The sequence below is a fragment of the Megalops cyprinoides genome, chromosome 19 (genome assembly GCF_013368585.1).
Source record: "Megalops cyprinoides isolate fMegCyp1 chromosome 19, fMegCyp1.pri, whole genome shotgun sequence".
NCBI classification, from domain to species: Eukaryota; Metazoa; Chordata; class Actinopteri; order Elopiformes; family Megalopidae; genus Megalops; species Megalops cyprinoides.
This window is the reverse complement of record NC_050601.1, coordinates 24,653,351-24,666,866: the sequence shown is the minus strand read 5'-3', so window position 1 is coordinate 24,666,866 and position 13,516 is coordinate 24,653,351. Positions and strand designations below refer to the sequence as shown.

Below are 13,516 nucleotides of genomic sequence, written 5' to 3'. Positions count from 1 at the left end.
GGTTCATGACATAGATCCTTGAAAAATTCAATGCATCATCTATCGGAGGAGACAATCGAGGACATGTCTCATTTTCTTCATATGTCTCGGACAGAATCGGACCCATCCTTAAGAAGATGACCAGACATTGATTTCTGGGTTACAGAGGATGCGTGGATGTAGGAAACGGGGAATGGACACAATTTAGCACTTTTGGGACGCAGCTCAAAAGTTAGTCTACAGAGCCTAGCAGACAGTACAATAATATTGTACCTTAAGATCTGGTGAAAATGAAGCTTGTATATATTTAAAACAGGTCTGGTGAGAACAGATCAAGATACTTCCTCCTCTGAGGAAACTAAACCTCCTAATGTCTTTACATTATTGTCATTTAGCATACACTCTGAAGTGACTTTCATTTTTATCCATTTATACAGCTGGATATTTATTGAGGCAATTGTAGGTTGAATACCTTGCCCAAGGGTACAGCAGTGCTCCAGCAGGGGACTGAACCAGCAGCCTTTTGTTTAAAAGCCCTCCTCCTCACCACTACTCCACATTGCATTGGTGGTGTAGCTTACAAAAGCGTCAGATTTTCTCTTTCTCGTTTGCACAATAAAATAAACATGTTGGTCTGAATTTTACAGCAATGTCATTACTCAAACTTTGACTGAGCTCCTATGTGGAAAAACATTGTTGTGTATCTTAAATATACGGTACTTTTTTATTTTTAAATTTTAGTACAATGACTTGTACACTTGCCTGCTTGCAGTTTCTTGGTCTAAGACAAGGTGACACCATTTTGCTACTCGCATAGTTTCTTGATAAAGGAACATCGACACGTGCAACATAATGGACGAGGCCACGGCCAACCACAGGTTCAATCTGTCACAAACCACTTGAACATGCTTCCTTTGTACGTTTGTGTGACGTCTGTATAATCTTTGCATTTCTTCATTGATGTAATTTTTTTGTACAAAACAATAAACATTTGAAAAACACATGGTTGTTTGGCTGCTTGCATACCTCCTCCCTTTTTAAATCATTGGGAGATTTGCATGTATTCAGAGCCACGGACAGTCTTTCAAATACACAAGACATCCACACTGTGTGTTTAGTGATCACTTTAAGAGTGGAATGGGTGAGGTCAGGAAACTTCTGGATGGACACTGAAATGTTCATCAACATACCAACTGATATGCTTATTGACAACATATTGTGGGCCAGCATACAATGTGTGGCGTTAATCTCTGTCAGTTGTCTCCAATTCAACACGACTCAGCTCAGTGTGATCCTTTCCCCAGCTCATCATGTACATGTATGTAGTCAATGCCTCAAAACTTGCAAGCCTCAACTGTAACCCATATGTTCTTAATTCGTGGTGTGGATTTGTTAGTAGTATGGATCACCCACTGAGCTGAAGCCTTTGAATGAAGACACAATGGACGTGGTGCATGCCCATGAAATCATGACGACTCCTAAACATTTATTTCTGGTGTCCCGTACACATACCGCCATAATGTGACATAAAGCTAAAAGACCCAACCAACGTGTGAAACATACAGAGGACATAAATGGACAGACTTGAGGCAGCTTGAGGTTTTCTGTGGCTGTATTCTCAGTTGCTTTACAAGTCAGTTGGCGGGTAACTAAAACGCTACCCTGCTTTGTCATTCGTCACCGCTTCAGAAGCAATAAACAAATAAAGTTTTAAACATTCAAGCGCTCAGGGGAGCATAACAAAAATATGGCAGTAGTCTATCATCAAGGCACCGGAGGCTTATGTTGGTTTTGTTTTGATTTGTTTTGTCTTGCTTTTTCCCTGGTAGTATAGATGTCTCTGAGGGTGCCTGAAGAAAAAAGAAACTGGGCCTGTTTTTCGGAAGTGCTTACAAAAATGAGAAATAAAAAAGGGTGAAACAAAGGGAGGGGATACTCCCCCCGATGTGCCAGTGCTGCCTCCCTTCCTCTTGATCAGGTTTGAGGGGGGTCACACAGGTCTTGCCAGGGGGCGAGTCACATAAAGGAACCTTTTTGAACGTCCCCCCAAAGGGACTGGCTTGTAGAGGTATTGGTCAGTGGATTACAGAAAGTGCCCTTGGTTGTATGGACCTCGCCTGCTGGGTGATGGGGCGGATGCACTTTGAGGGGAAAAAAAATATTGAATAACCTATCGTCACAGTTTAGTTATAGTGATTGTATGGAGTTCTGATGGGGGGAGTGGGGGGGTTGGAGCCGCGCCGTGGATCGCGGTTATCTTCAGCACCCCGCCAACACCGCCCCCTGCGGGCCGTCAGTGGAGGTGCGCGTTGAGGTCGTACTTCTCGCAGAACTTGTCCGTGAAGGGAATGCAGGTGAGCAGCTCACACCAGTCGCACTTGAACGGGCGCACGTAGAAGAGCACGGCCAGGCCGCCGAGCAGCCCCGCGAAGGCCGCCAGCGCCGCCAGGATCTGGCAGCGCTTGCGGTACATGTCGGCGCGGCCGAAGGTGACGTAGGGCAGGAAGGCGAAGGAGAGCAGGAGGCCCGAGGCGAAGCCGAAAGCGTGGGCGAAATTGTCGATCCAGGGGAGCAGGCCAAAGGCGAAGAGCACGAGCACCACGCACAGCAGCTTGGCGAAGGCCCGGCACGGCTGCTCCAGGATCTGCCAGCTCTGGAACAGCTCCACGAAGAGGCAGGCCAGGATGCCAAACTGAGAGCCCGCCGGGCCCACCTGGCAGAGAGGGAGAGAGGCACTCACATCCCCGTCCTGGAAGCCCCAAGGGGCCCACACACACACACTTAACCTGAAATCCCCCTAGTCTGACTAAAGTTGGTCATTAAAATGACTAACCTATCCCCAAGGCACCTCTGAACTGGTCTGTGATCCCTAACGGCTGCAATTCACACTGAAAAACTGCTTTAAAGATTTTGCAACAGTCCTTTCTAAGCAGCATAAACAATCTTGCCTTGGTCAAAATATGGTAAATTATGAAATTCAAATTCATAATTTGAATGCATAGGCCAACGTATATCAAAATACTCACATTATGTGAATATTGCAGAAGGACTCAATTCATTTCTACACTGTACCTTTTAATCTAATTATTAAAGGTCATTACATGATACATGTTATAAACATAAGGTTACAAACACACAGGGCATTTACAGACTGATTTTTCTGAAATACACATCCTTTTTAAATAGGTTTAACATATATGCCTTTGGTTTGGGTTAATATATTGTACAATAACAGGGCTGAGTGGGCAGTGTTATTGCAGTAACACTTTACTTATCGTTTTGAGGACAAGTAGCTCCATTTGAGCAAATTAGCCATGGTATACACACTGGGTGGCCTATCCCCACAGCTAATTTGTATGTGTGTGTGCTAATGTGTGCATGCACTAGTGTGTGCCTGTATACAATCATGTGTGTGCATATGTGAGTGTGTGTTAGTGTTTGTGTGCTACTGAAGTACTGTGTGTATTAGTGTATGACGTGTATGTGTCAGTGGAGTTGAGTGCGTTAATGTGTGAGGTGCGTGTGTTAGTGTAGTACTGCATACAACAGTGTGTGTGTGAGGTGTGTGCATTAGTATAATAGTGTAATAGTGTTCTTGTGTGTGAAGTGCTTGGGTTAGTGTAGTAGTGCATGTATTAGCGTGCGAGGTGCATGTGTTAGTGTAGTACTGCATATAACAGTGTGTGTGAGGTGCACGTGTTAGTGTGGTAGTATGCGTATTAGTGTTAGTATGAGATGTGTGGTATGGTACCTCTGCCCTGTAGGGCAGGAAGATGGCGCTGGCGAGGTTCCCTGTGATCCCGCTCAAGATGTAGATGATGGAGATGCGCAGCCAGCCCGCCAGCTTCTCCAGGTCCCTCAGGATGGTCATCTGGAAACCCACCGACACCAGGCAGTGAAGGATTCTGGGTAGGGAGAAGAAAGGCCACGCATGCTCTTTAAAGACCACCAGGGGATTTTTTTCTAGCAAAATGACCTTTGAGTTACTTAACAGTTGGCAGTTTTGCATGTACATTATATCTAATTATACTTGAGATTCATTGGACATTTTTCCTGCAAAGCATTAATTAATACCTGAATCGCAGGTATACTAGTCGGACCAGCACTCACAAAGTCAAAACGTTTATTTCTCATTGGCACTAACCTGGGTGCCTTTTAATGGGTTGTATTTTCAGGAGAAAATTTTTCACAGAGATTTTAAAAAAAAACTTGGATTGATCTGTGTGATTGTGGCAGAGAACCAGTCTTCCCTATGCATGCCTCCAACTGCTGAGAATGAAAGACACATCAAAGACACAAACTGAAAATCAGTTACACCAAGAGCTACGTCAGACTGAAATAGGAAAATAAAGTAGGAGAAAAGTTCTCATTTTGCATTTGCAGTATAAAAGGAGCTATCATACAGACCTGTCTGTAAACGTACGCATTTCAATAGTGCCAGAGGAGCCTTCCTTATTGGCAGAAATGCAGTAATACTGACACGCGGGGGTGGGCAGAGATGGGGAGAGAGTTGTAAGATTTTGGTCCAGATCCCTAAACCAGCTCACTCAGTGCAGCATAAGATCACTTAAGGTATGCAAATACCTGCATTCATTTGTCTAGATGGCCTTATTGTAACCACAGTTCTGCTCACAGACTTCAATTGTCACTTTGGTCGCAGATGGCCATTGCAGCAACTGGTACTTCTAAAGAAACCAGTGATGGGTGATTGAGAACTGTTATTGCTAGGGAAGATAATGTAATTACCAGACCTCCTGTATTTCACCACCTGTATGCTAATTATTTTTGATCCTGATCAAAGCTCTGTATCAGTATAAAGAATGCTTTCACTGAGTGCTCGGGGTTCAGATTGACTCCGTTAAACCCAGAGTGCATTTTCACGTATTTCTGACAACTGCCATTCCTGTAAATAAAGAAGTCTTTTCTGCGAAGATCGGATTGCGCCTTGTTTTTCCTTACAGAGTGGAGTCCATTTCCAAGCTTGATGAAGTCAGCCCATAATTAATTAAAGACAAAAGAATCTTAGCAGGGCTTGGTGCAATTTGGTCATCAGGAGTTTGTGTGTGTGTGTGTGTCTGTCTGTCTAGCGTGGGCGTGGTCAAGGCCAAGCAGGGGAGGTAGCCGGGCACCAACACCCAGCACTGCTCCTGTGCCCACTCGCACCAGCGCCTCCTTTCTTTTTTGCGCACATTGCAGCCAAAGCCAACGATGATATGTTATTTAACTGGCCCTGAGAGAATGGACAGGACCCTGAGAAGTGCACAGGACCTACACATTAGGCATGTTATGCAGGCATTGTAGAGACACCTGGGGTTGATTTATGATGAAATGCAACCAAGAAAAAGTGTCTGTTTGGACTAGCCAAGCATTTATAAATCTTGGAGGTCCCATTGGAAAAGTAGCATTAGGCATAAGTTAAACCTGGACAGAAGCAAGGTGATAATCACAGCACAGTGAAATGTTTGCATGTCTGGGGAGGATGAATATATGTGCCAGTCTGTTCTCCACAACACAGGAGAGCCACAAAGCACCCCATTTAAACAGTAAAACAGCAAAAGTAAAAACACATGGCCCCTCCACTGTACCCCTCAAAAGCCCTGAAAATCTGTGCAAATGGACGGATGAAACTGAAATAATTTTATTATTTCTGTACTTTTCCCCCCTCCATCTATATCGCTCACACTTCATAGGCTCCACGTGGTGGTCCTGGTATGTGTTTTTACCATGGTTTTCCCAGCCCCCAACTCTTAGGCCACCCCACCATGACTACCTCAGCCATTAGCCACACCCCCAGGTTGCTCACCCCGCATGCAGGAAGAGAGAGAGCCACAGCCTGTAGAACTGGTCTGGCACCTCGGGGTTCAGGAATGGCAAGAGCCCACACACGTCGTCCATGCAGTGCACCTGGCAAGGGACAGGGGGCAGGGGGACATGAGGAAGAGGGGGAAAACACCATTGTCTGATTTCACTTCATGTTAATTTCCTGCCTGCCAGATCCAGCGAGTGAGTGAGTGAGTGAGTGAGTGACACCACATTTTTACATGTTACCCTTTTACAAAGCAGGACGTTTAATGAAGCTATTCAGGTTAAGTGCCAGACTTTCCATGGGGAAATAATCACGTCAGCTTGGCCCACTGTTCTTACTGGCGCCGGCCTACTTACAGGCAAGCTGTGAGCAGAGCCGCCAAGCTGCTTAAACACTCTGCTTCATTCAGCACTAAAACCACAAAGATGAACATGGGAAATGGCACCATCACTGACTACAACGGACAATCAGCAAGAAGTGACTACAAGTGCAGGAAACTGAACGCTGCAGTAATAGTAGTATAGTAGTAGTATTTTGGGGAAGAAAAATGTGCCCTTGGAATAGAAAGTCCAGGCAATCGTCTAGGTCCAAGTAGACGGTAGAGTCCAGGGGTATTTGGGACTGACATCTCTCTATGCTGACTTTTTGACCAAAGCTTGACACAGGGCAGTGTAAAAATAAACAAGAAAAAAAGTTTCCATGACCACATGACAATCAGTATGAATGCGGTTTCACTTGCCACAGCTTTGGCTGCCGGGACTGCAACAAAAAAGTGACCATGCTGTACCACGGCTCTCGGCAGAAGGCGTGTAGTTCGAGATGGAGGTACGGATTTGGACTGCATGCTAAAATGGGTCAAGACCTGAAGAGGCTGCAGTACAGTGCGGCTGGCACACAACCAGGCCGACAGGTTAAGACAGCTAAGCAGAAACAGGCAGCTGAGTATTTCAACAAGGCTGCAAGAATGTACTGTTTGACTATGGGATCAAGAAGCACATTCACAACCATTGCGACCTGCTACAGACTGTTAATGTGTAATGTTTTTTATGATCAGTTCACAGAGTTTTACTGACATTAAAAGGACTGTGGAATGGTGTGAATGTCTCTGACAATATCTGACGGATGAGAGAGGAGAGTGTGGTCAGCGGTGTTTGTGTTGGTTGAGAGTGAGGTCAGAGCAGTGTTTGTGGTGGATGAGTGTATGGTGAGATTTGCATTTGTGATTGCTTCGCTACAAGGATAGTCAGACTGGAGTTTATGATGGTGGACAAGGTGGTCAGAATGTTGTTTTTTCTGAAGAGCTCTCAGAGAGGTATTTGTACTGGTTGAGAGGGAGTTCAAACAGATTTTTAGTGGATGGTCAGAGTGGTGGTTGTATTAGTCAAGAGTGTGGTCAGAGTTATGTTCAAGGTGGTTAAGTGTGCAGTTATTGTTCTGTTCATTTCTCTTAAAAGGGTGGTTAGAGTTTCCATTGTACGCAGTCGGAGTTGTGTTTGTGGTGGTTAAGAGGGTGGTCGGCTGCTGACCTGGGAGCAGAGAGTGGCCTCTTCATGGAAGTAGCCCTTCATGAAGTCACAGTACTCCCGCGATGTGATTTCACATCTGTACAAGGTAAACACAGTCACCAAGGTGTTCTCAAATCTATATAAAACACACCCTCATCAAAATCAATCTATAATTTACAACAGACATTACACTGTAGACACTCTAGTATATATGAGTACGTATACTTGGGAGTGTGTATTTATGTGAACATTTTCCACAGTTAACATTCCCACTATTTTCCAGGTGTCTCTCAACCTCCTTTTCCCAAGGTCAGGAAATAAATTTGCAGTTTTTTCCCAATTTTCTCTGGGTTTTCTGGGCTTTTGATTCCTTTGGGAAAATGCACTTTGCTCTATGTTCAGAACTTTGTAACAATCTGCATTGTGCAAATACACTACAAAAAATAAAAGCCGATTGATTGATCATATATGTGCTTGTTGAGTGATCATTTGTGTGTATGTGTGTGTGTGTGTGTGTGTGTGTGTGTGTGTGTGTGTGTGTCTGCACGAGTTGTCCTCTTCTCACCTCCCTTTGGTGCCAATGCAGCAGGGTCGGCCGGTGATCACACAGTCCATGTGGGGCAGGTTGGTGTGGTTGCCCGTGTTGTATCTGGTGCAGATCTACAGACAGGAACACAAACACAGCCAGCACTTAGAGACAAGCAGCCTTCAAGACAAGGTAACATTACTGAACCGCATGCAAAGATTTAACACATCCATCTACTGCGATTGGTAATGAATCTGGCCCCATCTGCATCAGCATTACTCAATACTGGACACAGCAGCTTCCGCTTCCTTTTATCCTGATCACTCTTGCTAATGCTGAGCGAAGCTACGCTAGTTCAATCAAGAGAATGGAATGCTGAATCATGGGGTGTGGTGTCTGGCTGGACTGAAGGTCTGCAGGCACTGCGGCCCTCCAGGGCCAGGGCTGGTGCAGGACATGATGTGTACAGGTGTGTGTGGAACGGCTCCGCTGTGTGTCTACGTACCGGCCACTTGGTGATGTCATCGGGCCACTCGTGAGGGGACACAGAGGCAGGCTCCAGACAAATCCTGTAAAGAGAACGACAGCGCACACTAATCGCAAATGAGAAGAGTGACCACACACCAATCAAGGGGAAAATGACGAGTATGACTCAACAGCAGCAAAGGAGAAGACACATCAATCTCGAATGAGAACACACACAAAAACACACACAACAATCACATACTCTATGTGATACAGTGCCAAACACAGAGGAGAACTCACCAATCACAGAAAAGAACACAGAGGAGAACTCACCAATCACATGCAAATACACAAAGGAGAACTCAGAAGAACTAACCAATCACATAACAGCACACAGAGAAGAGCTCAACAATCAAACAACAAGACAAATCGCTTGCTCTTGTAGTATTATTAGGGGTGGCAGGGTAGCATAGTAGCATAGTGGTTAAGAAGCAGAGCTCATAACTGAAAGGTTGCTGGTTCAATTCCAGACAGGGGCACTGCTGCTGTACCCTTGGGCAAGCTACTTAACCCACAGTTGTCTCAGTAAATAACCAGCTGTATAAATGGATATCATTGTACAAGCCTGTAATTGAGGTAAATCGCTCTGGGTAAGAGTGTCTAGTAAATGCCAATAATGTAATATAATGTATTTATGGTGAGGCAGTGGTGGTGGTGTGTGTGCTGCATGGTGTACTGCCTCACCTAGGGTCCTGATGGCACACGGAGCCATGCTGGCGCGGTCTGCCGCCCAAGAGTGGGGCGCTGGGGTGACCCGGCCACTTTACCCACACAGCCAGCGTCATCTTGGGTGTGGGAAGAAGGGAGAGAGACACAGTCTCAGCATGGCAGAGCACGGGAGGCATACTCATTAGATCAATCACCTGAGTCATCAGCTCACTCACTCAGCCAGCTTACACTCAGATTGACGTTTCTGCAAACGCATCACTGCCGAATACTGTGCTCTTTCCCTGCACATAAGAATGATTTCCCTGTACCACGCTCATGTCTGATTACACAGTGCTGTATCAGTGTCTGACTGCGCAGTATCAGTGCCTGACTGCGCAGTGCTGTATCAGTGTCTGACTGCGCAGTGCTGTATCAGTGTCTGACTGCGCAGTGCTGTATCACTGCCTGACTGCGCAGTGCTGTATCAGTGTCTGACTGCGCAGCGCTGTATCAGTGCCTGACTGCACAATGCTGTATCAGTGTCTGACTGCGCAGTGCTGTATCACTGCCTGACTGCGCAGCGCCGTATCAGTGTCTGACTGCGCAGTATCAGTGCCTGACTGCACAGTGCTGTATCAGTGTCTGACTGCGCAGTGCTGTATCAGTGTCTGACTGCGCAGTGCTGTATCGCTGTCTGACTGCATAGTCCTGTATCAGTGACTGACTGCACAGTGATGCATCAGTGCCTGACTGCACAGTATCAGTGCCTGACTGCGCAGCACTGTATCACTGCCTGACTGCGCAGCGCTGTATCACTGCCTGACTGCGCAGCGCTGTATCAGTGTCTGACTGCGCAGTGCTGTATCACTGCCTGACTGCACTGTAGTGCAGGTGTTTCTCACTGTGCAGCATGGTGCTCCCAGCTGACTTACAGAGCACTCCTCTACCGATGTCTGCACACAGCCTGAGCGGTCGTTCCGCACGCAGCAGGCTGAGTCACGCTCCTTCGCCCTCTTCTCCTGGATCAGGTCGTGCACCTGCTTGTCCTGCCGCATGCAGGGCGAAAACTTGGCCCCCAGGTGAATAAGCGCCTCCTGCAGGAAAGAAAGGGCACTGCAGTCAGGAGGGGAGACACAGCACCCTCTCATTGATCTCTCCCTGTCAAGTCAAGCCCATTACCAAGAAAAATTCACAATGGTGAATATACATCAAGTAGCTGTCCATATGAGGTAAAGTACAAGGGGTTAGGGAAATGCAGCTGTAAGCCAAAGGCTACTGGTTTAATGTCCAGGTGGGGTACTGTTTGTCAGGACTGCGGCTTCTTAGCCGGGTTTGTTTTTGTTTTTGTTTTCCCTCTCCATGTGCTTTTGTTTTTCCCTGTGTTCCAGCCCTGCCCTGCTCTCCGCCCACCTGGTCACCTGACTGGCTCCACCTGCCTACCTGCACACCTGAATCCCATCTCGTCATCTGCCTTGCCCTATATATTCCCCGTTTGTTTCATGTCTTGTCGTGAGTTTGTCTCAGTTTGTCTGTGTTGCTACAAGCTGGTTCTCCTGTTCTGCCTGCCTGTTTTGCTGATCTTTTGCCTGTTTTCTTAACCACGTTTTTGGATCTGATTTATGGTATTGTTTGCTGTGCTTTCCTGGTTTTCTAACATCGCCTGTTTTGACCACGTTTTTTGGATTCCCGATTTGGCTTAATAAACAACATGCTTTGTGCACCCTGTTTCACTGTCTGTACCTGAGTCCCTGCCTGAGCCCTGACACTGTTCTAGACCTGAGCAAGGCACACAACCTGAATTGTGTCTGTATATACCCAGCTGTTTAAAAGGAACCTAAGCATGCTGCCATGGAGAAGAACGCCACTCAAATAAAGATTTTACTTGGTGTTCTGCCTATTAACCTGACCTTTAAAAACTACCTAAAGTGGTCCTATGACAAGATAAAATCCAGGGAAAGTATTTGGTTGGACATTGAAAGCTTTCATAGTTGCACACAGCTAAACACTTTCCCTTGGCTTTATTTACAACAGGCTTTTCCTGAAAACATCCGTCAGTTCACAACTACGCTCATGAATCAAATTTTACAGAGATACGCAGAAGGCCTCTGTCAGCTGTGCTCTTTGAAAGACTGCCCTTACCGAACTTGGTCCAATCCAGAAGTTCTCTTGCTGCACGAACTTGACATTTTCATAGACCCCTTTATTTCTTAGGACCTGCAATCACAAATAATAATATTAAAGCTCAAAAATGTAATGTAAGTTAAATATATAGTAAAAAAATAGGAATGTATATTCAAAAGGATTTAAGATTTTGAGATAAAGAGGTCAGAGGGAGGACTTCCTGTTACAGTAGAGTGTCTGAACAGGAACGGCTGTACTCACTGAATCCACTGTCTCATGCTGGGAGAAGCCCACGGGGGCGATGCCATAGATACACACGGCCAGGATGGTGATCAGCAGGTGGACAAAAGTTATCCAATAAGTGAAGAAGGGCCTTGTGGGAAAAATCCAAAAGGTGTTACCAAAAAAATTTTAATTTGATTTCCAGGAAATTTCAGGAAACATTTCTCCAGATGAGAGAACTCATAAATGAAATCTGTCACAGGACCAGGCCCTGAAAAATCCCAATCTGGCTATCTAAGCACCCCCAAAATAAGACGAATAAAATGAATCCCTCCCTCTCCACACCAGCTGGTGGGTGGTGAGCATTCTGGTGCAAAATTGCTGCTGTGGTAAGGTACACTCATTAAGGTAAGTCTGTGGTCCTGCCTCCACCTCACTTGTAAGCTCATATACACATATATTATATAAACAGACAAAGAGAGAGATGGAGAGAGATGGGGCAGTGAAGGGGGGTTGGGGTGTCACGCTCCCGGCAGCACCTGTGGTCGTCCATGTCCTCAATCTGCCTCTTGACGTAGCTGTCGATGCGCTTGTGGTAGGTGCGGTTGGTGAGCCGGCCCACCATGCCCAGCCCGTAGGGCCGCTTCTCGCGGGCGAACAGCTTCTTGACAGGCAGGGCGATGCGCTGGCCCCGCCTCTGCCCGTTCACGCTCACCACCTCCTGCTGCAGGCGCACCTTGGGCGGAGGCGGCGGCATGCCCTCCCGGCTCTTCCTCCAGCCACGCTCCAGGGGCCTGGGGGAAAGGGGGGAGAGGATGGAGGGGGAAGGGGAGGAGGAAGGGGGAGGGGTTAGCTTGGGTGTGCTGTCCCCCACACCAGCTGCAACAAGACAGCTCAGTGGGAGAAAAGAACTAGAGCCAAAAACATGAGAGTACCAGGAATGTACTGGAAAAGTAAGGTAATAATAATCAAAAAGGTATTATTAACACAAGTAAGGCAGCATTGTGGTGATTTGGTAATGAGCAAGCCTTGTAACCAAAAGGTTGCTAAGTTCGATTCCCTGCTTGGATACTATTGTTGTGCCCATGGGCAAGGTACTTCACCCAGAATTGGCCAGTAAATATCCAGCTGTATAAATGGATAACATATAAAACTGTAACCTATGTAAGTCACTCTGGATAAAGAGCGTCTGTTAAAATAAAGCCTAATAAAATGACAATAACTATGTTATAAAAAGTAATAATAACAACAGAAACAAAACCAACAACAATAAATATAATAACAACAACAACAATGAGGAAAGCAGCAATCAGCTGTGTGGCATAGTGGTAATGAGCAGAGCTTCTGGTTTGATTCACTGCTGGGACACTGCTGTTGTACCCTTGGGCAAGGTGCTTAACCCACTATCACCTCAGTAAATATCCACCAGTAAAAATAGGCCAAAAAATATAACTTATGTATGTTGCTTTGGATAAGAGTGTCTGCTAAATGACAATAATGTAATGTATATAATTATTATTATCATTCACCTGGCAGACACACTTACAGAGGCCAGCTTACACAACCTAAAATATATCTTACATTTTACACATGGTCCATCTGTATAGCCAGATATTTACAGCGTCATGTTTAAGCATAGTACATACTGTATAACACGGTGTTACAGTATATATTCTGTATGTTCAGTACACAGACAGACATACAGATGCACATGCATGTATAATGTATGCACCTATCTCAAATACACATCTATAATGTATGTCTCTCAGCGGGACCCACAGCATCAGATGCCTTCTCTCTAGTTCGTTCTTGTCCAGCGCGCTCCCCGTCAAGTCATTCTCCTCCGTCACCCCGTTTGGCTCCATCTCCTTGACGACGGCCACGGGGGGCGTCTCGAACACCTCATCGGCGTAGGTGGACAGATCTCCCCGCGTGGGACCGTCCTGGGGGGGAAAGGTGGGGTATGTGAGGCCATGTCGGCGCATGTCAGCGCAGGTCAGGCTGTATCAGGGGTACGTGCTTCCACGATAACATCAACTTTAAAAGTGACTGCTTTACTACTAAACCTGCTGATAATGCTATCATTATTTTTAACATGATGACAACCATTGTTATAGACTTTCTAACTGTTAAGAATCTATCTCGATTAGTTTTATTTGTCCTACTATAATATACATGTATATT

At 45.9% G+C, this 13,516-nt stretch overlaps 1 protein-coding gene across 2 annotated transcripts in view; it reads right to left on the bottom strand.

Moving 5' to 3' along the window:
* Positions 1-523: 523 nt before the first annotated feature.
* Positions 524-13,516, bottom strand: part of rhbdf1a (rhomboid 5 homolog 1a (Drosophila)) — a 44,946-nt gene continuing 31,953 nt past the window's right edge. For both annotated transcript variants that reach the window (XM_036553367.1, XM_036553366.1), the window contains exons 7-18: positions 13,112-13,275; positions 11,872-12,126; positions 11,372-11,483; positions 11,129-11,203; positions 9,922-10,083; positions 9,026-9,126; positions 8,322-8,385; positions 7,856-7,950; positions 7,312-7,387; positions 5,783-5,883; positions 3,731-3,884; positions 524-2,692 (exon numbers count right to left, since the gene is read on the bottom strand). In XM_036553367.1, coding sequence (XP_036409260.1) covers positions 2,273-2,692; positions 3,731-3,884; positions 5,783-5,883; positions 7,312-7,387; positions 7,856-7,950; positions 8,322-8,385; positions 9,026-9,126; positions 9,922-10,083; positions 11,129-11,203; positions 11,372-11,483; positions 11,872-12,126; positions 13,112-13,275 — 1,779 coding nt within the window. In that variant the 3' untranslated portion in view covers positions 524-2,272. The remainder of the gene's footprint in view (positions 2,693-3,730; positions 3,885-5,782; positions 5,884-7,311; positions 7,388-7,855; positions 7,951-8,321; positions 8,386-9,025; positions 9,127-9,921; positions 10,084-11,128; positions 11,204-11,371; positions 11,484-11,871; positions 12,127-13,111; positions 13,276-13,516) is intronic.